Source organism: Marmota flaviventris, chromosome 1, assembly GCF_047511675.1.
Source record: "Marmota flaviventris isolate mMarFla1 chromosome 1, mMarFla1.hap1, whole genome shotgun sequence".
Taxonomy (NCBI): Eukaryota; Metazoa; Chordata; class Mammalia; order Rodentia; family Sciuridae; genus Marmota; species Marmota flaviventris.
The window spans coordinates 107,787,514-107,814,373 of record NC_092498.1 but is presented as its reverse complement, the minus strand read 5'-3'; the positions used below and the strand labels follow the sequence as shown (position 1 = coordinate 107,814,373).

Below are 26,860 nucleotides of genomic sequence, written 5' to 3'. Positions count from 1 at the left end.
TTCCACTGAGCTACACCCAACCCCTGTATTTAATTATTGATTCACTTTTAAGCTGTCTACAAGTTTTAGCAACAGCATTCTGAAATTCTATAATTACTTTTTATAGGAATTAGCCTTTTCTTCAATTTCATTTTATTCATGTATTTCTTAATTTGTCCTCATAAATGCCTTCTTACTTAGTGAAAACACAGTCGTCTCTGATATTAGTCCAATATGGAATTTAATTTTTGTAAATTAAAGGTATTCTGTTGCCTTTTGAGAAAGCCTAGACTTCACTCCAGAGCTGTCTGGCAAAGAGGCTGAAAGTCTTTGTGGTGAAAGTTGTGATTTGTTGGGTGTCTAAATAGTCACTGTTATTACTCTAAATATTTAGTGTGAGAAAGCTAGACAGAAGGAAAACTTTATAGGAATTTTTGGAAGATATCAAAGATCCTCGACAGGAATCAAGAGGCATTTTGTTCCTGAAATATTTTAGAAGTAAATAAAACATTTATTTTTGCCCAGGTTAGTATATTCTTTAATAGGATCTTAAGTTTTTGTCACGTCTGACTGGAAAACTGCAAGAGAAGCACTCTCTTTACTGATCGGGGAAATAGACAGAAGTGAGTTCCATCTGGACTCTTTAGGTGCCTGTCCCATGGTCAAGGTCAGCGTGTGAAACGTGCTGATCTGTGTTCTGGGTGTTTTCCTGCTGGGTGTAGGTGCCGATGAACTGTCCTGAACAGTGCTCAGAGGTTGTGTTTGCAGCGGGCTCTTTGATGGCAACCAGTCAGCACTGAGGTTATTGTCAAGGGATGTATCTTAGTCACTCTGTTCAGTTTGTCAAATTCAAAATTCCTATTGTCTTTGAAAATTAAAGTTTCTTATCAACTTTCTTGAAAATAGACAAAAATGGTTGAAGTAGTGATGAGCTTGACAGGACAACTCTATTTCCTTTTACCTTAATTATAAATCAATTTCTTGTGCCCAACCACAATTAAAAAAAACAGATCTCCTAAGCATATGTTCTGATTTTTGAAGGCATATGCTTGGCAGATGCATTGGGAAGTGGTCCTGGGGCATTCGGATCAGAATTCAGGAAAAGATTAGGTTCCCTGGAGATGGAAGCCCCTCAGGATATAAGGATTACAAGTGATTCATAAGCTGTCATTATGGTGACCCAAAGTCCATTTCCCAATGTTCTGGCCCACTGCCATTTCAAAAAACCATTTGTTTTTTTTTTTTACTGTGTACCTTGCTTTTTTACCTTCCTTTCCCACCCCCCACCCCCCAAATTTTATTCCACTAGCTACTTGAATTTCAACATGTTCAGGATGACATCATCATTGTGATACTTTTCAAATATTCTAATTCTTTTTTTTAAAGGATTAAAGTAGGTACCCTTAATAAATTACCTTGAAGTATACATATGGAGCCTTCAGTAGTCAAATGGTCTTGAATTTCCCATTTGGGTCCTGAAGAGATCAAGATCCTCTTTAAACATCAAGCTTGCAGTTTGCAGGTGTTTAACTTTGTATCTGATTATGAGGAAATTGTTTGGCATGTTATAGGTCATGATAACTAGTATTTGTTTAGTGTTTACTGGATGTTGGATCTTGTCCTAAGTCTTTATGTGCATTAACTCATTTATTTCTTGTCAAGGTTGTACAAGGGAGGTACTGTTTTTTTTTTTTTTTTGGTTTGTTTTGTAACTGGGGACACTGAGGCTCAATGAGTTTAATAATTTGCCCAAATATCACCTGCTGTGTCAGGAGATAAACCAAGGCTGTCTGGTTTTCAAGGTTGAGTTCTTAGACAGGGTGCCTTACAGGACACACCAAAATGGCTGTATTTGCAGATTGTTTATCCGGATTCTGAGCTCAGGACTTCTTCCATGACAGGTAGGAGGCTGGTAGGCTTTGTTTTCACCCTTTAATGTTAGGGAAATCTAGTTGTTCTTCATTGAGTGACCTGTTCAGAGCACACCCATGTCACAAGTGTACCAGATAGGGCGGGAGACACCCAAAACAGCAACAACCATAATAAAGTCTCCTTTTTTTACGCCCTTGCTCTGTGTTAATCACTCTTGTAAGTCATTTAGGAGTATGTTCCATCCAGCAATATTACACAGTGGCACCCCAGTGCAATATACTAAAATCCCCGATGATGTGGGTTTTATCCCTAGTGCCCTACTGAAGAGCCAGGGTTTGGGAAGGTGAATGAATCGCCCAGTTCACTACAAAGCTTCCTCCTGAAGGACAAGGGTTTCTCACCACCCTCTCCATGACTGGAATAGTACCTTGGACTGCCAGGGCATAGAACTTAAGTAAATGAATCAAAGTCGATGGGAAGGGGTAGGAGCCAAGCTGCAGGCCTGCCTCCCTCTGCTGTGGGGAATCTGTGTGCATTGTTCTCTGCTCAGTGACCCTATGTGGAGATTGGTGTGGGGTTTCATGGGCTGGTGTCTGGTCTGAGGTGGAGACAAGTCTCCGTGGGGTTGGTGGCGGGTATGGGTTTATCTGGGAGAATCCCTTGAAGGATGTGGTCTTTGACCTGGGCTTGAGACTTCTAGGTCAACTTCATCTTGAGTCTTTCCTTTGATCTTCTGGTGTCTTGGTGGAAGTGGCAACTAGAAACCTACTTTTCGTGGACTCGCTTTCTTGTTTTGTTCTTGGGAAGAGTCTTTTAAACCATTTCCTTGGAAAAAAAAAAATTCAGTCCCGGGTATCCGTGTGAAGTGCACATTTATGTCTTAAAAGTTTGATCCAAGTTCAGTGATGGTCTCTTTGACTTTTCAGCTTTGGTGCTGACAGCGATGCTGAGTGGGAGGAGACAGCCCTGGGGAGCAGCGACCCAGTGACTGGAGGGGTTCTCACCTCTGTTGTCAGTGAATCCTGGTTGGCCTCCCAGGCAGTCAGAGCCGCTGAGCCAGCTGCTGACAGGTAAGTCCTGGGTGTTTTCAGCTACAGATAGTGCCTTTCTTTGCAGGAGAGTTGTCTGTTAAATATTGATCAAGGCAAGGTCAATAAATGCATGTCACTATAGACAAAGACTAACACTAGCTCCTTTATTCTAGGGTTCCCAAGGGCGTTTCCTTGCCTGTCTGTTCTTTCTCTTGCTCCTCTTTGGCTCCGTTGTGCTTGGGAACACTGAGCTGGGATGGGTGTGTTGGGAGAGCTGGGCCACTTGATCTTGCAGGTCCCTTTTGCCCTTCCATGAGGTTGGGGTATCAGTGCTGCCTCCTGGGTTGTTCTGGGCAACTTGTCACACTGTGGGCCTTCAGAGTTGGTAGCTGTTGTTTGTAAAGGTGGGCTACCACAAATTGGGCTGGGGTGGAGGGCATCTTGACCTCTGACTTGTTTCCCACAAGGTGTGTGTAGGTCTGCTGTGATCTTGAGTGGGCATGGGCTTCACTGACTGAGCTGAGAGGACCTGGGATCCAGGGCAGGACATCTGACCTGCATGCTCTTGTTTCTTCCCATTGTTCACCAAGATAGATGTTACGATTGGGTTCTCCAAGGATGAGTCCAAGAGAAAAAGTCTAAAACTTCTGTTTTTGTTGATTTGTTACATGGCTTCACATTGCACCCCAAGTCCTTGCCAGACAGGTACTAAAACCTAATCTGATGGAGATGTTGATAGTAGCATGGGTGGTACTCTCTAGGTTCTATGCTCTGGAATGTACGTTCTCTCTAAGACAGTGCCAACCCCACCAGGGCCACTGGCATCCCTGATAAGCCTCTGCACTAAAAAAACTGACCCAAAGCTAGATGCAGTTAACTTGGGAATGTTTTAGAATGTATTTGATTGAAATTGTTAAGAGGATTAGTTCTCAATTTCCTAACTTGTTGGTATTCATTCCATAAGTTACCGGTGCACACCCACCTAGTACCAGGTACTGTCCTGTGTGCTGCAAGCACCATGGGCACTAGATGGCCAAAGTCCCTGCCTGGAGGGAGTATATTTTTAGTAGAAAGATATTCTGTCAAGAGCTTGTGTTCTGTTTCACCTAAAAGTTGAAGCCCAATTCCTTAGGGTATTAGAAGGATGATACAAAACAAGAGGGTGTGAGAGGAACCAGCTATTGTCAGAGCACCTTATGGTTTGCAGAGTGTCTCAGTTAAAGGCACCCAGGCCTGGGTGTAGACGAAGCTATACGTGGGAATCAGGGACCCTATGTGATGGAGCCTCACAGGATAGATTATGAGGGGGTTAGGCGGGTATCAGGATAGGCCTTGCTTTTTTCTTCAGTGTTTACTGCATCTCAAGGCCATCCCTGTTTATTTGTGGTCATAGTGAGGAGAGAAGAAAGGGTTAGTCATCCAGTTTTATCTGGATTTTACATTCCATGTTTTCATTTACATGTGGTCAAGTGTAACCTGAAGTCACAGTTATGGTACAGTAAGATATTTTGAAAGAGAGACCACATTCACATAACTTTTATTATCTTATCATAATTGTTGTTTTATTATTAGTTATTATGATTAATCTCCTACTGTGCTTAATTTATAAATTAAGCTTTATCATGGGTGGTATATATGTGTAGGAAAAAACATGGTATTATATTGTTCAGTACTACCTGCCATCTCAGGCATCCACAAGGGGTGGGGAGGGGGTCTTGGATTATCCTGCATGGATAATGTAGGACTACTGTGTGAGTGTCTTAATCATTCCATTTTCTTTCTGTTCTCCTACTCTTGGAACTAAAGAGGACCGAGTGTTTGCCTTAAGCCTGTACCTCTTTGGGTCTAGTTTGGCTCTCTTCTATCTCCATTTTTGCCTGCTCATTTTGTTCTTATTAGAAAATTTCTAGGATCAACAGTTGAGTTGGGTTCAGAGCATGACATCCTCAAGCTCAGTATTCAGTGCAGCAGCTTCCCATTAGTGCTACTGCACCTTGAGGAAGACACTCTCCTGTTCCTGGCTGTTGGGGACTGATCAACCTCCCCAGGGTGCAGCTCTCAGTGGGCTTTTCTCATAGAAGAGGGTGGTTCTCTGCTTGCTCTGCTTACCCTGGAAGATTCAATCGGAGGAGGGCGCATTATTGTGGCTACACCCATTCTTATTAAGCAGTCATTTCTCTGCCCGGTTGCAATGGTTGATCGTTCTTTCTCATTTATGGTATACTGTAAACCAAAACATTCTGAGACTCTAACTTAAAAATGATATGACTTCTACCTTTTTCTTTCCTAAGTTGGAAAATTGCAGCAGCTGTGTCGCACAACTGGTCGGTAAGGTCAGATAGTCATGATCTGGTCTTTGAGAAACTCTTGTACACTGTGGTGTTGTATCTTGCTGCCTTTCATGACATCTTGTTGTTTTTGCCTTCTTTAACAGTTAATACCCCTTATCCTCTATTTTTGCATTTCTTGTTCCCCCATCTGTTTGTCTACTGTTTGATCTATATGAAAACACTTTCATATTCTTTTGTTGGACTTGTGTTATCCTGTGGAGTTCCCTTATTGTTTTATTTTTGCCTTATTGGGGCACTTAACCCAGTACATTTTGATTTGGTGGTTTTGTGTGTGTCCCCTTTCAACACATTGCACCAGAAAACATATCATATATCATTTGTCTTGCTATCCCTGTATAATGCCTCTTCCGGCAGAATCTTGATAATCACCTGGTTGAATTGTTGCCTCAGTTGGCTTCTAATATGTTGGAGTCTTAACACGTTGTTCACTGATCCACAGAATCTAAAAATCACCAAGAATAAAGGAAGAAAAATAATCTCTCTACTTGTGAGTAACTTAGAAATGTAGCACATTAGCTCTTTGTTTCAAGAGTGTTTGTGATTCTTGTGGAAGCATTTTTATGATGTATGCTTTAAAATTCTTGTCAGATAATTCCAGCCTCTCTGTCTTCTTGGTGTTGGCACTTGATAATTGTGTTTTCTCATTCAAGTTGTCATTGTCCTCATTCTTGGTCTGAAAGGTGATTTTCACTTGGATTCTAGTCATTTTGAGTATTACTTTGTGTGAATCTGGATTCTATTTAATCTAGAAGGCAGATTCACTATTGACCTGTAGTGTGTAGATCTGAGTTGGTGTGGGTATTCTGTTCCTTGCTGGGCAGTGCTAACACCCACATTAGGGGATGTGGAGGTGAAGGGCTCACACACACACTGCTTCAACATTGTAGGATGTGGGTGGAGACAGATTACATGGGAGGTGAGGAGGAAGCAGACGTCATTTAGTTCTACCTCTGACCACCATGTTCTCCGCATGGACCCGGGGTGGGGTTATAACTTGAGCTCTCTGTTGAACTTTACCTACTTTACCCCTGAGGAGGAATTGGCTCACTGCCTGCTTCCAAGTGGGAGATAGATCTGCTCCCATTTTGTTAACAGACACCATGCTTGAAGATTAGAGTGTGAGTACCTGCTTATGCAAGCAGCCAGGAAGGGGTAGAAAATTAGCTTCTTACTTAGCTCCCCCCAGAAACTAGAGTGTCAGGAAACTGTTAGCATGTGGTTGGGCTTTTCTTGATCCTTTGGCTGAGGGACAGGCTTTCTTGGAGCTTTTCTGACCTGAGTCTGTTGGCAGTTCTGGGCTGGAGACTAGCACAGTATCCTGTCTGGGATTCGAAGAGGAATAAAGAACGTGGGAACTCACTACCATATTCCTCCTGAGGCCCCTTCACAATCTGACTTCTTTTGGCCACTTTCTTGAGTCTTCCTTGGCTTGTTCTAGGATTGATCATACTTCATCTTGTTTGGAATTGGAAGGCTCTACTTTGGAGGTTTGAAGTCTCCTGTTTGAAAGCTTTTATTCTCTCATGGCTATTGAATGTTAAGGAGAAAGTTATAAAAGATAATTTTAATTGTCAGGATCCTACCTATTAGAGGAAAAATACTTATAAAGCAAAATGGATGATTTTTAAAATTCCAGCATTTTCCAAAATTGGAAGGATTATGACTCAGTAATCTTAGTGGTTGATAACTTGTCAGTCTTCTCTGTCTTTTCAAGTCGTTAGTCTGTCTTTTTGCTATCATTCTGAAGATTCAAAACAAAAACAGTATTTCTGCCATTATTTCTGTCCATCAGAGTCAGGAAAAGATCCGATTGCTACTCAGGAAATCATGGTGCCTTAATTTTGGTGACTTCCATTGTATCTATAAAATAAGTTTTTCTCAAGAGTTGAAATTACATTAAAATATTAGTATTGGTAAGTTTCTGATAATTTGGGGGCATTGGCGTATTTAGAGATAAGGTAGCTGGTATTATTTCCTTAAGCTTGAGGTTTTTAAGCAGTGATGATGCCAAAGTTACATTTGAACATAGTGTACTGCAAATCAAAGCAGTTTGTATGGTATTTAAGATAAGTTACAGAGATCAAAACCCAGCAGTCTCAGCTTAGGCACGATCTGTGGCGCCTCTGATGTCACAGAATGTGGTCTGGTCCTTGGAATGTTCACAGATATTGGGAGTGGTGTGTAGGGAAGTAGATAATAATGCAGAGAAGTACGTGCCACATGGAGAGAGGGAGGTGCCTGTAGCTATGGATATAGAGTCCAGATCCGAGTAATACCAGTGGCAACAAGAACACCAGCTAAAACTCAACACACTTCGTGTGTGCTTTGTATTGTTCTAAGTGATCCCAGGGATGAGCACACTTGGTCTTTATGGTAGTCAGGGGAAGTAACTATCCCTCTCTCCAATTTAAAGGTTGAGGGTACCAGGGGCTGAGGCTGTGGCTCAGCAGTAGAGCGCTCGCCTAGCACGTGCGAGGCACTGGGTTCGATCCTCAGCACCACATAAAAAATAAAAACAAATAAAAATAAAGGTATTGTGTCCAACTACAACTAAAAAAAATATTAAAAAAAAGATGAGGGTATCAAGGCACAAAGAAGTTAGATACATATTTGTGAATTTGCCTATTTGCTAAAACTTTTTTATAATCCCCAAATTCATATTCATGGTACCCTTGTGATCATCCATGGACATGCAGAGAGCTGTGAGAAAACACACACATTCCCAGTGGAGGTTGAAGAAGGCTCTTGTACTGGGGACAAGTGTCCTTTTGGTAGTCTATGTGGTGTCGTGTTTTTCCCATTGTATTTTTTTGTTGTTGTTGGTGGTGATTTCACTGTTTGAAATGGCCCCAAAGCATAGTGTTGATGTGTTTCAGAGCTCAAGAAAGCTGTAATATGGCTCATAGAGAAAATACTTGTGTTAGATGATCGTTGTTTGGGCATGAGTTACAGTGTTGTTGGCTGTAAATTCAGTGTTAATGAATCAACAATATATTTTAAGTAAGGCGTCTTTAAACAGAAACACATGTAAGCCAAGGTCATATATTGGTTGGTTGACAAAAATGTGACTAGAGCTCTGTTCCTCTATTCCCTCTATTTCCTCCAGGGCCAGTGACTCAGGATTTCCTGATTCACTAATTCAGTGTTCACGACAACTTGAGAACATAACTACTGCTCTACTTGTCCTTGGTCACACCAAGTCCCTTGGTAGCCTCTTGCCCAATTTGTTTTATTTATTTTTTTAAAAAACAGTTGTTGAGGTGTCATACACTGAGGACAATAAACTACACATTTTTTAAAATGTGTAATTTTTTGTGTTTTGATCTATGGCGGGAATCGAGGTGATGAAAATATCCATCACTTCAGTTTTTCCCATGCTCCTTTGTAGTCCTTCCTTACCCACCCTTTCCTGGATTTGCTTTCTCTCATTATAGATTAGTTTTTGTTTTCTAGAGCATTGTATAAAGGGAATCAATGTATTTTGTCTGGCTTCTTCCACTCAGCATATTTATTTTGAGATTATCTGTGTTAAAGCACATATCGATAGTTTGCTCCCTTTTATTGCTGAGTAGAATTAATGATGTCACAGTTAGATCATCCATCCACGTGGGGATGGACATTTGGATGTTTCCAGGCTTTTGCTGTTTCAAATACAGCTTCTGGAGGTTGCTTTGTCTTTATCTGTTTATCTTTCTTGGCTTATAGGAATGCCTTATCTATCCTTCTGTCATTCTTTTTGGATTTAGTCTCCTTTTGCTGAGGTCATGGACATCTGGTTTGGTGCATGACTGTGAGTCTGCTAGTTATCTGAGTTCTGGTTTAGGACAGAGTAGGGTTGAGTGGTGAGGAAGACAAAGTCCGAGGTAAGCTGAGGCACCAAGCCGTAGACAACTTCTCTGACAGGGCTGAAAGTTCTGGATGCATGTGGATCAGTTAATTGTTCCTGAGTCTGATCTCTAGTGTCAGTGGCTAAATCACTGTGGAGACCTCAGAATTTACCCTTTATTGTATTTATTCCAGGTGTGTCATAAGGTGGTTAAAGATAATTCCTGGGAGAGCTGTCCTCAGATACCCCAGCCTTTGGTTCAGGAGGGCCCATTGTGGTCAGCATGAGCTATTTTGGGACCCTGGAGATCAGTGCAAGCTTTACTTTGGGGCTTGGGGTGGATCATTATCCAAGGTCCTGCTGTCTTGCCCCTTCTACTAAAATGACTAGCTACTTATACTGGGAACTCCTATAACTCTTGTGATCCTAAAGCTTTGCATTTCTGGCATTGCCATGGACATGTAAGAGGGTGGGCCTGGGAAACTCTGGCATGATACTTACCTATGTATTTATGTCCACTGTTGGTTATTTAAAACTGTAGGATAGCATGCTCTAGCACTTCTAGATGTCTCATCCCAAGAGTGACTCTTGCCAGACTCTCCTTCTGTTGTCACCATTAAAGCTTATCTTGAACAGGATTGCCCAGAAATGGAGACACAGAAGAAGAACAACCAACAGAAGCCTTGTCTGCGTGTGTACCTGCTTAGGTGGAAAACAAGAAAAGGTGCAAAAAAACAAAAAGTAAGGCATCTTGGCAATTTTGGTGTTGTTTTTTATTTTATTTTATTTTTTAATTTGTTTGTTTTGTTGTTGTTGCTGTTTTTTTGTTGTTGTTTTTTGTTTTCTTTTGGTTTGTGATCTTTATCCAGTGTTTGCAGCTACTTCAGTTTATATATAGGTTTTATGTATATGCAATGTTTTATATGTACAGCATTGTCTCTCAAAATGTTGCTTATGGTCATCTTTAAGATTCATGATTAAAAAAGAAGGTAAATTTTGCTAAGAACTTTCTGCCCTGGCCGCTCCTAAGGAAATTTAGTTCCTGAGGTAGCAAAATGAACTTGTTTCAGGGTGCTTCCCTGTGGAGAACTGCGAGGGGCTTCTCTGTGTTTCCATGTATGATCTGAAGGCCAGACATTCCAACTGTCTTTAAGAAATAGGCTTTTCTTTTTTCTTTTTGAGCATGGGGGCAGCCTGGCGACAATATTGCCAAGAGAGTCCTCAGATCAACAGGCGGTTACAATTCATTCTACGTTGAAAGGAGGATTAATTTTTTAAAAAATTATAGTCTCAGTTAAGAGAAGATACAGGAATGTAATAACATGTGATGAGATTTATGATAAGAGGTACAACTGTGATTGAATAGCTACATGTAAAACATTTCATGCTTTCAGTAATAACAGAGCTGTGGGCCTAAAGACAGGATGGAGACGCGAAGAGGGTAACGTTTCAAAGGTGCCCTCTTCTTTGTACTGTCAAGGGATTATTTCCTTTGGATGGATTATTTCATAGATGAGTTGATGACTGAGGGCCCAGTATGTGTGTGATTGATGTGGATAATTTCATCAGAAGATGATTACTTTCTTAGTTATTGCAGTTTTTAGAGCCAATGGGGGGGGGGGGGAGAATGTTCCTTTGAAATGACAGATCATGCAGATTTTGCCAACTTCATACCTAAAACTCCTGATGGTCATTTGTAGTGACTCTGGCTGTTTGGCACCAGTGTGGCCAGAGTAGATAATCTTTTTTTTTTTTTTTTTTTTAAATAAAAACATTTAAAATTTTATTTTATAATTGGACATTAGGAATTTTAAAATAAAAAATCCAAGTTTTACATAAAGAAGATTGACGTGTTTGTAAACATCTAGAACATTAGAGTTTTAACAATTTCAGCATGGTACAGATTAGATTCTAGACCCATTCCAACCTTTGTAGGTGACAAAACCAGAGTTTTTGCATAATGTGTACTTTAATTTAGCATATCATTATAGAGTGTCTGACTTCTGATGGTGGTTTTGAAAGAAATGTCCTTGCAACTGTTTCCTTTTTTGTGGATGAGGGGTATATTGCTCCATTTTCTTGTTGCTGTAACAAAATTCCTAAGGCTGAGTAATGTATAGAGAAAAGAGGTAAGATGTTTATTTGGCTCACAGTTTTGGAAGCTGAAACTTCAAGATCAGGTGGCCCCATCTGCTTGACCTCTGATGAAGATCTCCTTGTCCGTATCACTACCTGGCAAAGAAGCTGAAAGGGAAATGACTGTATGTCGAAGAGGCCAAGAGCATGAGTGGCCTCACTTTGTAACAAGCCATTCTCTTAAGGACTCACCTCATAAGACCAGCATTAATCCCTTCTGAAGGCAGTGTCCTTGTGATCTAATTACTTTGCACTAATGTCCACCTCTTAAAGATTTGATCACTTCCCAGCTCTGCCACACTGGAGTTAATGGTCCAGCACATGAACCTTTGGGGGACACGCTCAAGCTACATTCCAAACTGTGGCAGTGGGAAACCTTTTATCCATGGATTTCACATTATCCATGAAAACAGACTGTTGTGCCTCAAAGTGTGTGTGATCAAGATGCATGTCATTATGCTTTACCCCAATTGGTTTCTATTCTCAGGATACTCTGGGGTTCAGAGGACCAAGTCCCAGCCACAACAGTGAAATGTAGGTGTTGCTTAATTCCTAAGCCTCAGAATCCTCAGGAGCAATAGCTGCTGAAAAATGAGTAGGGAAATATACAGATGGTCCTCAACTTAGACACTCTCAGTAACCTCACCCCAATTTCTCTCTGCACCCAGCTGCAGCCAATTCTCCACAGAAAAGCCAGGGTGATCCTGTAAGGTCTGCTCCTGCTGTCCGGCTCCCCTGCTCATATGCTTGCAGTGATGACCATCCGCTTCTCTGAGCAGTAGAGTAGAGTGCTCACTGTGTGTTCTCTACTCCACCTGCCCAGCCAGTTCTTTGAGGGGCTGAAGGGTGGGAGGCTGGGAAGGGAAGAGGAGAATGGGGGTGGGGAATGGAAGAAGAAAACCCAAAACTGGGAGAGAAGGTAACAGCGTGTTTGAAAAACACTTCCTCCCACTTCTCTTGAGAGCTCTGCCTTGCTAGATTAAAGGCTTAAAGACGTGTTGGGAGAAAGTAAAACATTTGGCTTTGTATAAAACCCAAACTTATTTTACTGTAAAGCCTTTTCTGTTTTTGTGGATTTGGAAGGAATTTGGGAAGCCACTCCAGTCTTCTGCTCTGCTTTGCTTGCTTCTTCTTCAAGAGCGTGTTTCCACGCCCCACTCCAGGTTGAAATTCTGCACCTGCTGCTTTGGCTTGGAGAGGACTCCTTGTCCTTCCTCAGCCTCGCCTACCACCAGTGACCAAGAGTAAGATGAGACCACTAAGGGAACTCTAAATGCCTCTAATAAGTTTTCAAGGGATCAGAATCACTCACAGCTCACTGTACAGTTTCTAGCTGTTTTAAAACAAAGCCTATATTTACCACAGTTACAACCCTTTAGCCTATATACAATCTAATCCCAAATATATAACCTTAGGGAAGACATGCACTTAGGGTACAGGATCCAGAAGAGGTTCAGCCAAGTCAGATAATGGTGGGTGTGAGAGCCAGAGAGAAACACGGAAAGAGAGTTGTCTTGTACTTATGATCTTTGGAGAAGCTGGAAGAGAATTTCACTGGAGAGATTATGGTTTGAAGAGACTGCATTGATTTGATGCATTGGAAGCAACTGGTTTAGAATAAGCTTTATCAACATTTGTAAGAAGAGTGCAGAGAGACTGAAGAGCCAGAGAGGAGATGGTAAGAGAAAGCGTTCCTCTCCTTTCCTTCTGAATATGGGAATTGCACACAAATATTTAAAACCCAAGGGAAGGAGACAGTGGGGAGGGAGAGATCAGATATAGATATAGAGGGGCAGAGCAAAGAGCACGATCATGGGGTGAAGCAGAGGCTTTGGGCAGGATTCAGTGCTGGCAGGGGAAGCCTGAGGGCATTGGTGATAAGGAGAGGGGAGAATGATCTGTTCATCCTGAAGGGGTGTCCATTTTCTGCAGGGAGAAGGAGAATGGGATGGGGGAAGACTTAGGGTAATAGAAAAAAAGTGTTGTGGGGAAAGAATAAGAATAATGAGGATGAATGAAAGACGGCCAAAGAGTAGAAAGGTTTCCTCAGAGTATGTTTTTTGGTGGTTGCCACTACCCTCCTTTGTGTTTCCTTAGGAAAGTCATAAAGCTTTTGATTTGGTGGGTTTTTCTCTGACATGAGGGTGTTGCTGTAGTTTGAATCTCAAATGTCTCTCAAAGGTACTTGTGTTAAAGGTTTGGTCCCCAGCTGGGTACTATTGGTAGGTTGTGGTACCTTGAGGAAGTGGGATAGTGGAAGGTCATTGGAGATTGCTCTTGAGGGGGATTGTAGGATTCCTGTCCCTCCCTCCCTCCCTCCCTCCCTCCCTCCCTTCCTTCCTTCCTTGCCATGTGGTAAGAGTGTTTTTACTCTACCATGTGCTTTTCCCATGATGTGCTGCCTTGCTGTATGTCTAAAAGCAATGGAACCAATTCATTATAGAGTGGATGGAAGCTCCACAACTGTGAGCCAAAATAAACCTTTTATATTTATATTGTTTATTTCAGGCATTTTGTTATAGTGATGGAAATCTGACTCACACAGGTAACGACTTTTGTTTCTTTGGAAACCTGATCTTCAGGATAAAAGAAAATAAGTCACTTATCCCTTCTTTAGAGAGAATCAGCGTCTTTACTTGACTTGTGAGGTATTCAAGTCTTGCCAAGAACAAAATGCTTTAATAACTTGTCAGAAAAGACTTTATTTATCAATTAAAATGGGTGTATTTTCTATTTCAGTTCTTTTGAATTATGAGCAAAACCTCATGCAACAAAATTGGATCTAATGGATTAATCTCATTCCTTTCTCTAGCACTACTACATCAAAAACAGGGACCACATCTTGATGGAGCTTAAAATTCCAGTGTTCTTGTTAAGACATGCAGCTTGAGACCAAAATAAGAGCCCCTGGAATTAGAATCTCTTGGCACGATGACATTAAGTTAACTAAGATAGTAACCTGTCGTCGTCGTTGTCTTTTTTTTTTTTTTTAATTTGAAACCTGGTAACCTTTAATCTTCTAAATTTGGTCAAGAACAATTAGACTATTATCAGCTTTTGTAGTATTATTTATCACTGATACCGTGGATAAAAATTGATTGTTGGCTTCTATTGATTTTCAAAATTTATTGGTCAAGGGCAGTAGAGGGGAATACAGTGGCCTTGTGTCTTCTCCTATATGTCTCTTTGGTTTGACAGTCATTGTTAGATGGACCTGTATGTCTTCTACTGTACACAAGAGAAAATGCCAATTAATTATACCAAGGAGACTAACCTAGTTGTCTGGGAAGACATTTCTTAACTGATTTAACCTAGGTTTGGCAGTTTGTGGGGAACTCTGCATGGCAGTGTAGCTTAGAACAGATATGTCACATTAAGATTATATGAGTCTCTCCAGGGTTCATGGGTAACTGATAGCACTTCCCCAAAAAGTTTTTAAGCCAACATAACATCTCCTATGTTGTAGGAGATGGAATTCTGGGATCTCAGATGGACCTTCATATTTCCAGTGTCTGGTGTGTGATGGGGACACTGTGAATCTTTTTTTTTTTTTTTTCTCCACACAGCCGTCTGTGGAATAAATGACTGGAACAGGGTTTGCACATTTTCTGCCAAGGACCACATAGTAAATGTTTTTGACTTTGCAGGCTACGTAGTCTCTGTGACTACCCAGCTGTCATTTTGGTATGAGAGCAGCCGTACATAACATGAAAATGGGTAGGGTTGGGTTTGATTTCTAAAAACAGTCAGTGGCCAGTAGACCCCTGAAATAGAGGATCGTCTACCCAAATGTCAACTGTTTAAATTGGACCTGGGATTGGTTTTACTTGATATGGTAAGATGTAGAAATGACTGTCATGAAGGAAGAAATTTCTATTCATAGTTCTCTAGAAGTAGCAGGAAGGTCCCATGCAGGGTATGTGGAAAAACACCAGGGTTCATCAGGAAGCTAAGGGACTGAAGGAGAACAGGGCAAGAAGATTTCTTGTGGTTTCCACAGGAAGCAACAGGTACAGAAGGCAAGCTGTCACTCAGATTCTACAGCCACGTTGTTCCTGGTGAAGCTCCTTTGGCTTCATGCTTCTTTGCCCCATTCTCAGCCACATTGGGGATAGAGCATCCCTACCTAAACTTACACATGAGCCTGATTGGGAAGAGAGGGCTGCACACCTTTCACAGGGTTTGCTGAAAGAGTGAGATTAAGACAATCAGATGCTGGGGTCTTCAGTGCTTTATAATTTAACCACGGATCTCAGTCCAGCGGATCCAAAGGGTGATTAAGGTATAACTTCTTTGGACTTTGAAGAATTTTCCTGTAGGTAAAAATAAGTCTAACACCATGATTCACATTTCATTACAGGGACAAGTGTGGATTGAAAAGATTCTGGAGTATATATGTTTTCTAAAGTGTTCAAATCCAAGGGCTATTTTATATTTTATTTCTGATGAAGTTTTGGACATTTCCCAACCATTATAGGATCTTGTTCAAAGTGAAGTCAAATCTGAATGCCTTGTTTTCTTATAAACTGTTCCATATGAAATGTTGTGGTGTGGGGGGGTATGGTTGGTAATGTAGGTATCATGGTTATTTCCTTCCCGTCCTTTTTGTTTTGAGGGGCTAGAGATTGACCACAGGGTTTCACACGTGCTAGGCAAGTGCTCACCCACAGAGTTAAAACCCTAATCTTCCTTTATATTTTTTTAAATTTAATCAATTTAATTTTTGTTTAACTTTTGTTTTCTTTTTAATAGGTTACATGTACAAAGATTTTCCCTTACATGCGAAAGCTTTCAGTAATTTGTAAATTCCTAGAAAAGTAATGACACTAATTGGAAAAAAAAAAGAAATTTAATGAATCTAGAAAAATGTATGAAAATGTAAGTTTTTTTTTTCAGTGACTCCAATTTTAGTTCTGTAGGTAAGTAATCTACACTTAATAATGGTGTTCTTTCTTCTCTCCCATATACCCCTTGGCAATATCTGGGGTTTACTTGCAGGTAGGTAGGATGCTTTGATATTTGGGGAAGCTGATGCCACTCTCTCCCCGCTGTGCCTTTCTGTGATTCTCTAGTCTGACAACCTGCAGGATTTCCCTGTGGTTCTTTCCTTGTCCAAGAGGTACTGTGTTTGTAATGTCATGGTATCTGTGTCCTAACTGTGAGATCAGGACAGTGGTGCTGATCTGTTCTACTCACGTGACTAAGCTTCAATTTATAAATGTATTCATATTGTCATATGTACTCATCAACCCATTGGGCAGGGACATTCTCTCCTGTGAATGCAGCAATGAAAAGGTCTGTGTGAGGAGTTCACGTTGGTCCTCTCAGTACTCCAGAAGGCTCCTGGTGTCTTCCTCTGGTGAAGCATTTAGGATGGAGAGATTCCGGTACGCTCTGCCTGTGGGTGACTGAGGCTATTTTATGTGATTCTCCTTGCTCACGTTTGCTCTTGACTTTGTCCATTGATGCAGGTCTTGAACCAGTGGGGTCCCTCCTTAAAAGGAACCCTTGAGGGTTGGGTTAGCAATCCTGCCATGTACCTCCATTGCTACACACAAGGCACTGCCAAAGTGAAGACCATGCCTCGTTCATGGTGCCAGGGGTGAGAGGACCTGGAAGTGGAAATCAACTTCTAGCATTGACCTTTCCTTGCTCATAGGAACTCAGTGCCACTTTTGGAAGGCTTATGTAGTGGTTCAGGGCTCTGGCTACGGATTTAGGGAGAGCAGAACCCGAATACTGACCATAGAGCTTCCCAGCAGTATAACCAGAAGCAGAACTTTCATGCTCTGTCTCCTGTCTCTTAAGTGAGAACAGTCAGTGTTGTCTCCACACAAGACTATGAAGGGGACTTGATGCTTCACACAATGGGGGTAGAGGCGTGGGTTACAGCTGTCACAGGGTGAGGCACTGCTTAGTGGAGCTGCATGTTCTGACCTCTACTCATGTTTCCAGGTCATTGAAACAGATTCAAAATCATGTACAGGTATTAAAAATCTACCCTTTCTTATTGGGAGGCTCACCAGACCGTAGTGGAACGGGCTGTTGATACTTGAATAGAATTTGCCAGCAAGTCTTTTTCAAAAGCTGAGAATATAAAACTGTAGACCCTTGTTTCTAATAACATGTAGTGTGAGGCAAGGGTGTTCTTTTCTGCTTCAGGTGATTAAAATAGCTGTTTATTCTAGGCCTTCTCCTTAGTCCATTGATACATTATGAAAGGAAAGCTAAACTTGGTGCTTTAAAGGGATTCTTTATATTTGTATAGAAAAAAAGATGTTTAAAAGGTAGAAAACATACCAGGTACAGCTTCGAGTGAGGGTCTAGCGTTTATGGCATTTCTAGTAACTGACTATACTTACATTTATACTTACACTTAAATTTGTATTTATACTTCCATTTGTATTTATATTTAGTTTCCCCTTCTTGGCCCTCAGAAAATGATGCATGATTCTTCAAAGCTGTATTGCATTTTTTCCTCCCAAATTTTGCCCCCTGCAAACATCATATAAAAGGAAAAATTTGAAGAGAAGAAATGAGAGTAATGATTCTATTCTTTGTAAACACCTGAGGAACTTCAAACAAGACTTTCCCCCACCCCCGAGATTTCATTTTCATTGACTTAGGGATAGCCTGGGCGCCTGAAGTTTTACAAACTCTCCCCCAAATTATAATGTGCATCTCAGGAGTTGGGGCCAAGTTAGGGTGATTCTCAAGCTTCATTGTGCAGTAGAATCCCCCAAGGGCTTGTGAAAGCACATACTGTAGGGCTACACTCTTGGAATTTCTGATGTAATTGGTTGGGTTCATGGCTCCACAACTGGCATTTGAATAAATCCCCAGGTGATGCCCATGCTGTTTGTCCTGGGACCATAGTTTGAAGCCATAGGCACTATAGATTAAAAGATCATGGGTTTCTGGACTGAGCTCCATCACCACATTCAGGTCCCTTTTTCCAGATCTGGGACCATCATCTCCGCACTATAATTTCTTCATGTGAACAGCGGATTAATAATAGTGGATACTCTGTGTGCACATGTGTATTTACACATAGACAAATAAGTGTAAAGCACTGAGCCAAGTTCCTGCTGTAAACAAGCACATCAGCATCTTTTCCCCTATGACAAATTTTAATAATTTATTAGTAAGAACATCCAAATCTGTGATTTTCTTTATATTGTGAGGTGGGGGTGGAGGAGGTTGAGTTTGACTCAATTTCATCTTTTGTGTTTTTTTTTTTTTTTTCCTTTTTTAATTTGGTGATGGCTGGGATTGAATGCATGACTTTGTGCTGACAAGCACTCTCTACCTGTGAGCTACATCCCAGCCTCTTTTATTTTATTATATTTTTAAAAATTATATATATATTTAGATAGGGTCTTGCTAAGTTGCCCAGGCTGGACTTGAACTTCTGATCCCTCTTGCCTCAGTCTCCCCAGGAGCTGGAATTACAGGTATGAGCCACTGCATACCTGTATTTTCTATTTTAAGAGCTTTTCCTTTACTCTGATTTTGTTGAATATTTTAACAAAAATTATGATATCATTGAATTTTCTAAGGTTTTTTATGAATGCCTATCAAATTATTCTTGATTTAAAAATTATTTTTTCTCTTGATAAACTTTTACATTCTTACATTTTTTAAAAGATTTATCTATTTTATTATCTTTCTTGGATTTTAATAAATTTTGTCATGTTTTGCTCTCACTTGTTTTTGACTATTCTTCCTTCTGCCTTAAGAATGGATTTGTGTTGTTCATTTATTTTATTTCTTTCTGTTATAAAAGACACAAGTGTCATGATAACTAGTTTTCCTCCTCTTTTATTTCTCGTCTCTTTTATTTGTCTTGACACATGATTGTGTATATTGTCCTAATTGTCTACAGACTATTATTGTATCTTAATTTCCTCCTTGGCCCAGTTATTTAGGCCAGAGTTTGGTTTTAATTTTCAAATGACTAAGTTTTTCTTTCTTTTAAACATGTATGTAATTAATTTCTGGTTTTGTTATATTTGTCTATGGTGTGGAATCCCTTGCCAAATGGACACACAGTCCCTATATCAGCACCTCAACCCCTGAGATTCCATTTGCAGCTTCAACCAGACCAAGAAAAAGTGACCTATAATAGGTTCTTCCTTGGAGCCACATTTTGTTTTTTACACAATACTTTTATTTATTTATTTTTAGTGGTGCTAAGGCTTGAATCCAGTGCCTCACATGTGCTAGGCAGTACTCTATCACTGAGCTACAACCCCAGCCACAGAGCCATATTCTTAACCACTAGAGATCTTTGAATTTGTTCTTTGTGTTTTAGTCTTTTTAAAATAATAAACTATAGGAGTTTGCAAATGTGATTTTTTTTTCATAAATGTGCATTTGTTTTTTTCTTAACACACACAGCTTATGCATTCTTTTTACCCTAGTTTTATTTCTTGTTGTGCCCTGTGTGATGAATCCAAGTTTCTAATAGCAGGTGGTTTTTCTCAGTTTCTCAGTGAGAATCCTTTTTTTCTTTTATTGTAATATTGGGGATGGAACTCAGAGGTGCTCTACTATTGAGCTACATCCCCAACATTTTTTTAACATTTTTGAGATGAGATTTTGCTTAGTTATCCAGGTTGTCCTTGAATTTGCTATCCTCCTGCCTCAGTGTCACTATGCCCAGCTTCTTTTGCATCTTTAGTTATTTATTTTTAATGGAAACGTTTTATTAAATTATAACACTCATTCTTATAATTTTAGGCTCATGTATTTTGATTCATTGCTTTTTGGAGGATAAAAGCTGGATGCTGTTTTTATGTATTATCAACTACACTGTCATCCAATGCATCATATTTTTAAAATTTGAATTAGTATTTTTTTGCCTTAAATTGTATTTTGCCACCACTACTTTCATTGTGTCTGTTTGTACTTGGTTTTTATATCTGTGCCCATTCTGTCTCTGCCTCTCCTTTTTCTCTTTTTAAAGCTTTTCTATTTCAATTTGCCTCAAGTGTTTTTTTATGTTAGAATATTTTTAATAGTGTCCTGAACCAGAGATAATTGGAGAGTTGACATTTATTGCAACATGTCATGTATCTTTGTCATAAATTGTTTCTGTTTCACATGTTTCTTCATTTGTCTGTTCTCTGTTTTCCCTTTGATGTATTATTGGGTTCCTTTTATCCTTTTATTAGGATTTAGAATGCAAATATTCTGTTGTTAGTCCTATATGTGATCATCTTACTCTATCATTGCTCAATTATATTTTTCTTAACAAAGAGTAAGATTTTCTAGCTTTTATGCAAAGTATGACTTTTTTCTCCCTGTAAGTCCTATAAAGATTTATTTTAAACTTGAAACTTCCTCTTTCAATTGTAATTTTTATATTGAATTTTATTACTTAACCTGCCTGTCAACAATTATGATTTCTAGACTTACTAGTTAGCCAATCATTTTGAGTCCCTATTACTATGTGGATAGGCGGAACATACTATGTATGTTCAAGGTCAGCCTTGGCAAGTTAGCAAGACCCGGGGAGCCAGCACATCATGGTGGGGACTGTGTGGTGGAGTAAAGCTGCTTGCCTCATGATGACTGTGAAGCAAAGAGAGACAGGAAGGACCAGGCTCCCAATATCCCTTCCTCCAGTGAACTCACTTCCTCCCTCTAGGCTCTCTTTCTTAAAAGATGCTACCACCTCTCCATAGTGGTGACTGGGGGTCTAAACCTTTACCACATGGGGCTTTGGAGGACATTCTAGATCCAAACTGAGGCATGGCTTTTGCCCTAAACAATGAGTTAGAACTGTACATGTTGAAGGGGTCAGGTGGACAGGCATGTGACTATCACCTGAATGTCCAAAGAGTAGGCAGCAGCATTTGAGGGGGACAGAGGAAAATGTATAAAACATCCATTCTGGAGAGTACAAAGATTTCCCAAGGAAACAGAGTAGAATTTCCTGGCAGTATTGAATATGTATTTTGAATTTGTGGTCAAAGAAAAATCAAAAGCATCTCTTTAGCACATCTGTAGGAGTTCTTTAGTCTCATGCAGCTACTGAGGTACAGAGATTCTATAAGCTGATGAATAGTGTTTTCCTGAAAGAGCAAGTTAGAGGAAGAGATGGGCATGAGAGCCATGTTGTTTGCTGGGAATGATTCTGCAGTAGGCTGTGGATCCTGAGCCAGGTAAGAGAGGAGTTAGGACTGAGGAGTGAAGAGGAGTAGAAATGACAGAGCCAGTGAATCCTCCTCTCATGCTAGATGTGGCCTGGGTGGGAGGAAAGCAGTTCATGAGTTTAGAGCCATGGGCAAGGATAGTGGGTAGGAGTCGGGGGTCCTTGGGTAGAATTGGTAACCCTGGCTTATCAACAAACCCAAACCCCACCCTGATCCTATTTAAAATTGTGGATTACAACCCATCAAATCATGTTTCAAAATCAAGTTAGTAGGTTATAAAAAGCATTTTAATCAGCAAAATTGAAGAGGGTGGATCACATAGAAACTTTGCATGCATTGGATGCAAAAGGTGATGAGCTTTTGTCCCAGGAGATGAACAGGTGAGCCTGGATTGGTCATGATAGTGTCAATTTGGTCATCTGTTGGCATCATGTTGATTTTTCTAGTAGATGATGTCAGTTTGGGGGAGGGGGTACTGAATATTGAACTCGGTGGCACTTGATCACTGAACTACATCCCCAGCCCCATTTTTTTTTTTTTTTTTGTATTTTATTTAGAGACGGGGTCTCACTGAGTTGCTTAGCACCTTACTTTTGTTGAGGATGACTTTGAACTTGCAATCCTCCTGCTTCAGCCTCCCAAGCTGCTGGGATTACAGGCGTAATTACACAGTAAGACAAACTTGGCAGTAAGCTTCTTTAACCCAGCAATGACCATTATCTGAATAGGAGGATGAGCATTCTACGTTCAAATCTACCATAAATGTAATTTTCAGGACATGTGAAATCAACACAGTAAGACAAACTTGGCAGTAAGCTTCTTTAACTTAGCAATGATGTCAACTTGACCATTATCTGAATAGGAGGATGAGCATTCTACATTCAAATCTACCATAAATGTAATTTTCAGGTTGTTGTGATATCAAGAACCTAAGAATGTCATCTGTAGTCTGTCAAAGACTCCAGGGTTTTCTTCCGAGCACCCAGCATACTTTTCAGAAAACATTATTGGGTGTAATATTTTTCAAATTTATTACAGTTGTAGAATTTTAATTTAACCAGCACACATTGCTCTTAAAATGGAAAACAACCAACAAAACATAGCATCAAAAGAACAAAGGCATGTTCACATTCGGTTGGTGGATCCCAAAGTATAAATATTGACATTGTTAAGAAAAATGTTGACTTCAGTGTCAGCCAACTTTTGACTTTGCCTGAAATATTTTTTAACTATAGTGTAATAAAGAAGTACAAACTTTATAATGAATGTTATTTAAATTTTTATGATAAGGTCAAAACTCAATTAAGATGAACAGGCTTCTATACATTATTTATAATGGTAGTCTCGCAAAGGAGGGCTTAACCTTCAATAGTGAAAGGACATGTGAAATCAACACAGTAAGACAAACTTGGCAGTAAGCTTCTTTAACCAAAGACAGACAGTAAGGATACAGTAATGGCAAATTTTCGTAGTCATTCTATAATTGTTAATGATTAAACTTTTTGTTATGCATATAAAGCTGCTATGTATTACTGGCTTATAAAATTGTTCTTTAATATCTATGAATGTGGTGAACATAATTTTGATAACTCAGCTGATGATTTAGAACTTAAACTTTTTAAGGTAGCACAATAGTTAGGTGCGGTGGCGCACGCTTGTAATCTCAGAGACTCTGGAGGCTGAGGCAAGAGGATCACTAATTCTGAGACCAGCCGGGATAATTTAGCAACTTTTTTTTGTCTCAAAAAATAAAAAGGCTGGAGATGTAACTCAATGGTAGTGCATTCCTGAGTTTAATCCCCAGTAGTGGAGGAAAAAATAGCACAGTAGATCATCAGGTATATATAATTGTAGGGTACTTAGAAATGAGGGTTTTGAGCTGGTTTGGTACAGGTTGGGTAACCCTTATCCAAAATGATTGAAAACAGAAGTGTTTCAGAGTTTGGAATATTTCTATGGGCTTTCTATATTGAACACCCCTAATCTAAAAATCCCAAACCTAAAATGCTCCAAAATTCAAAACTCTTTGAGCATGTACAAGCGCTCCAAAAATTTTGAATTTCAGACCATTTTGAATTTCAGACTTTCAAATATGGAATGCTCAATCTGTGTAGGTTTTCTAGTCTTCGTAAAAGCACCGATAATGACAGAACTTTTAATCTTTGTTGGGTATGGGTGGCAGAATAATTTTGTAGATGGATTGTATCTGACCTTGTGGATGCCTGGTGTACATAGAGTTACAGAACTGGAAAAATGCATCAAAAACTGTAAACAAATTCCAAGTGACAAATATGATCAGAAAACATGATAGTGTTATTTCTTTTAAAAAGCTTGAATTTATACAAAAGTGCTGTTTAGAATCAGTACTTTATATATTTCCAAGCTTTGTCTTCTTAAGACATTCTGCTAAATTTCTTGGTTGTATCAGAAATTCAGTGGAAATTATTAATTTTATTAAAAGTTGCTCACAAATTTTCAATTTTTTGATAATTTTTTGGGGGGGATAAACTATACAAAACATAAAAGTTGATGTTTTTTACTACTTTTAAGTGTGCAATTTAGTGAAATTGGTATATTCACAGTTGTACAACAATCATTTTTGTATAACAATCATTTCCATTTCTAGAACTTTTTCATCATCCTAAAGAGCAACTGTGTACTCATTAAACAATTTTCTCTTCCCCCAAATACCTTGTGAATTCTACTCTACTTTTTGTCTATAATTTTTTTTATGATACTAGGGATTGAACTAAGGGTACTCAACCACTGAGCCACATCCCCAGCCATATTTTGTATTTTATTTAGAGACAGAGTCTCACTGAGTTGCTTAGCATCTTGCTTTTTCTGAGGCTGGCTTTGAACTGGTGATCCTCCTGCCTCAGCCTTCTAAGCTGCTGGGATTACAGGCATTCAGCACTACACCTGGCTATCTATAAATTTGTGTATGATAACTATCTCATATGAGTGAGATTATGTTATTTATCATGTGACTGATTTATTTTGCTTATCATACATAATGCCTTAAAATGTCAGCTATGTTGTAATGTAAAAATTCATAACTTTTTAAGGGTGAGTATCATTCCATTGTAAGTATATTTTACGTTAATTTATTGATGATCAGTGGGGTTGCTTTTGCCCTTTGATTGTTGAGAATAGTGCTATGTGAACGTGGTGAAACAAGTGTTTTGAGTCTCTGCTTTCAGTTCTTTTGGGTTTTATTTCTAGTAGTTGAATTGTTGGATCCTTTGTTAGTTAATTCAGTTTTCAAAGAAATCATTGTAATGTTTTCGATAGGAACTGTATCTTTTTACAGGGACTCTGATTTCTCTACATCCCTGTCAACACTTGTTAGTTTCTGTTAGATACATATTTTAGTCCTCCTGAGTGTGAACTGATATCTTATTGTGGTTTTGGTTTGCATTTTTCTAGTGCCTTTGAGCATCTTTTTCATGCACTTATTGGCCATTTGTTTATCTTCATTGGAGAAATATCTATTCAAGCTTTTTGCCTATTTTTGAATTGGTTTATTTGGAATTCTTTATATATTCTAGATATTAGTCCCTTATCAGAGAAAGGATTTGCCAATATTTTGTCCCATTCTGTGGCTTATCCTTTCAATCATTTTTTTCTTTCCACATTTTTCATTGGTACATTATAGTTGTATGTGATAATAGGATTTCTTGTTACATATTCATATAAGGTATACAATAAAACAATATAATTTGGCCAGTATTATTCCCTGACACCTCTCCACTCCCTCCTCTTTTTTATAAAATATTTTTTTAGATGTTGATGGACCTTTATTTTATTCATGTATTTATATATGGTGCTGAGAAACGAACCCAGGGCCTCACACATGCTAGGCAAGTGCTCTAACACCGAGCCACAACTCCAGCCCATCCACTCCCTCCCTTCTTTCCACCTACTGTTCTTTCAATCTCCTGATAATTTTTTTATGTACAAAAGTTTTTATGGTAAAGTGCAATTTATCAATTTTTTTGTTGCATTTTTCCCCATTGCTTTCTTCTATGAGTTTTATTGTTTTAGTGCTTAGATTTAGGTCTTTCATCTACCCTGAGTTAATTTGTTTATATTGTAAGGTTAGGATTAATTTTATTCTTTTATGTTGATATCCAGTTTAACCAGAACCATTTATTGAGAAGACTGTCCTTTCCTCAGTGAATAGTCTTGGCATGCTGTTGAAATTCTATTGATATATGCAAGGATTTATTTTGGGGCTATTTTATTCCACTAGTCTCTATCTGTCCTCATGCCAGCATTATGTTGTTTTAACTGCTGAGCTTTGTGGTAAGTTTTAAAATCAGAAAGTGAGTGCTCCAACTTAGTTGTACTTTTTCAAGATTATTTGGGCAATTTTGGGTCCCTCAAGAATCTCTATATATTTTAGAATATTTTTTTTCTATTTCTGCAAAAAATGTCAATGGGATTTTGATGAGAGTGCATTGACTTTGTAGATGGGTTTAACAATATCAGGTTTTGAATCTATGAACATGGGGTGTCTTTTCGTTTATTTATGTTTTCATATTGTAGCAGCATTTTATAATATTTAGTATATAAGTTTTTAATAATATTTAGTATGCAAATTCTTAAATTTGTTCCTAAATATTTTATTATTCTGATGTTGTTGTAAATAAATTGTTTATTATTCTTAGGATTATCCTTAATTTAAATACACAACCGATTTTTGTGTGTAGCTTTTGTGTCCTGTACTCTTGCTGAATTTATTAGTTCTAATATTTTTTTTGTGTGTGACATCTTTAGCATTTTCTACATATAAAGTCATTTCATCTGTGAACAGAGACAATTTTTATTCCAATTTTGGTGTTTTTATTTTCTTATGTAATTGCTTTATCTTGTATCATCTTAAATGGAAGTGGGCATCCTTGCTTTATCCCTGATCTTATGGGAAACCTTTCCATCTTTCACCATTGAATATTATGCTATCTTTAGGTTTAATACATTTTATTAAAGACCAGAGATAGTACTACTTTCTTACTGTATCTTATAGTAGTTTGCTTGTCCTGAAGGAGAATTCAGTAGGGATTGTGGAACACACATTTTCCTGGCTGAAATGCAGTTTTATTTGGCAGATACTTTCAAAGGTGTTTTTAAATGTTAGTTTTGAGACTTATGCACATTAAGTTTGATACAACAGGAAAATAAACATATAAATCTTTAACTCTTGGATATCCTGAACATAGCTAAGCATTTCAGAGGGTAGACAAATTAGGGTAAATAAGTGTATATGGATTGAGCCTAGGGAGACTGGAAATAACAGCAGCAGGAAGTCATTTGTGTGGGGCATGGGGCAGCCTGATGGGATGAGCAACAGGGCCTGCTCTTCTGGGGCTAGGAAGAACTGTTATCTGATGCAGCCTATAACAGAGTCTTATCTTGATTACTACTGTTATTTTTTAAGCTATTTTTGTCAGTAGAATTAATATCCCTTATTGTACGCAATAGCAGGTACTGTGTCCTGCAGGA

The 26,860-nt window shown here is 39.1% G+C and overlaps 1 protein-coding gene across 1 annotated transcript in view; it reads left to right on the top strand.

Annotated features, from left to right (window-relative positions):
• Positions 1 to 2,833: 2,833 nt before the first annotated feature.
• The window catches only part of Grb10 (growth factor receptor bound protein 10), a 153,922-nt gene continuing 129,895 nt past the window's right edge, over positions 2,834 to 26,860 (top strand). The window contains exons 1-2 of the mRNA XM_071614766.1: positions 2,834 to 2,921; positions 9,696 to 9,800. Of these exons, the coding sequence (XP_071470867.1) occupies positions 9,708 to 9,800 (93 nt within the window). The 5' untranslated portion in view covers positions 2,834 to 2,921; positions 9,696 to 9,707. The remainder of the gene's footprint in view (positions 2,922 to 9,695; positions 9,801 to 26,860) is intronic.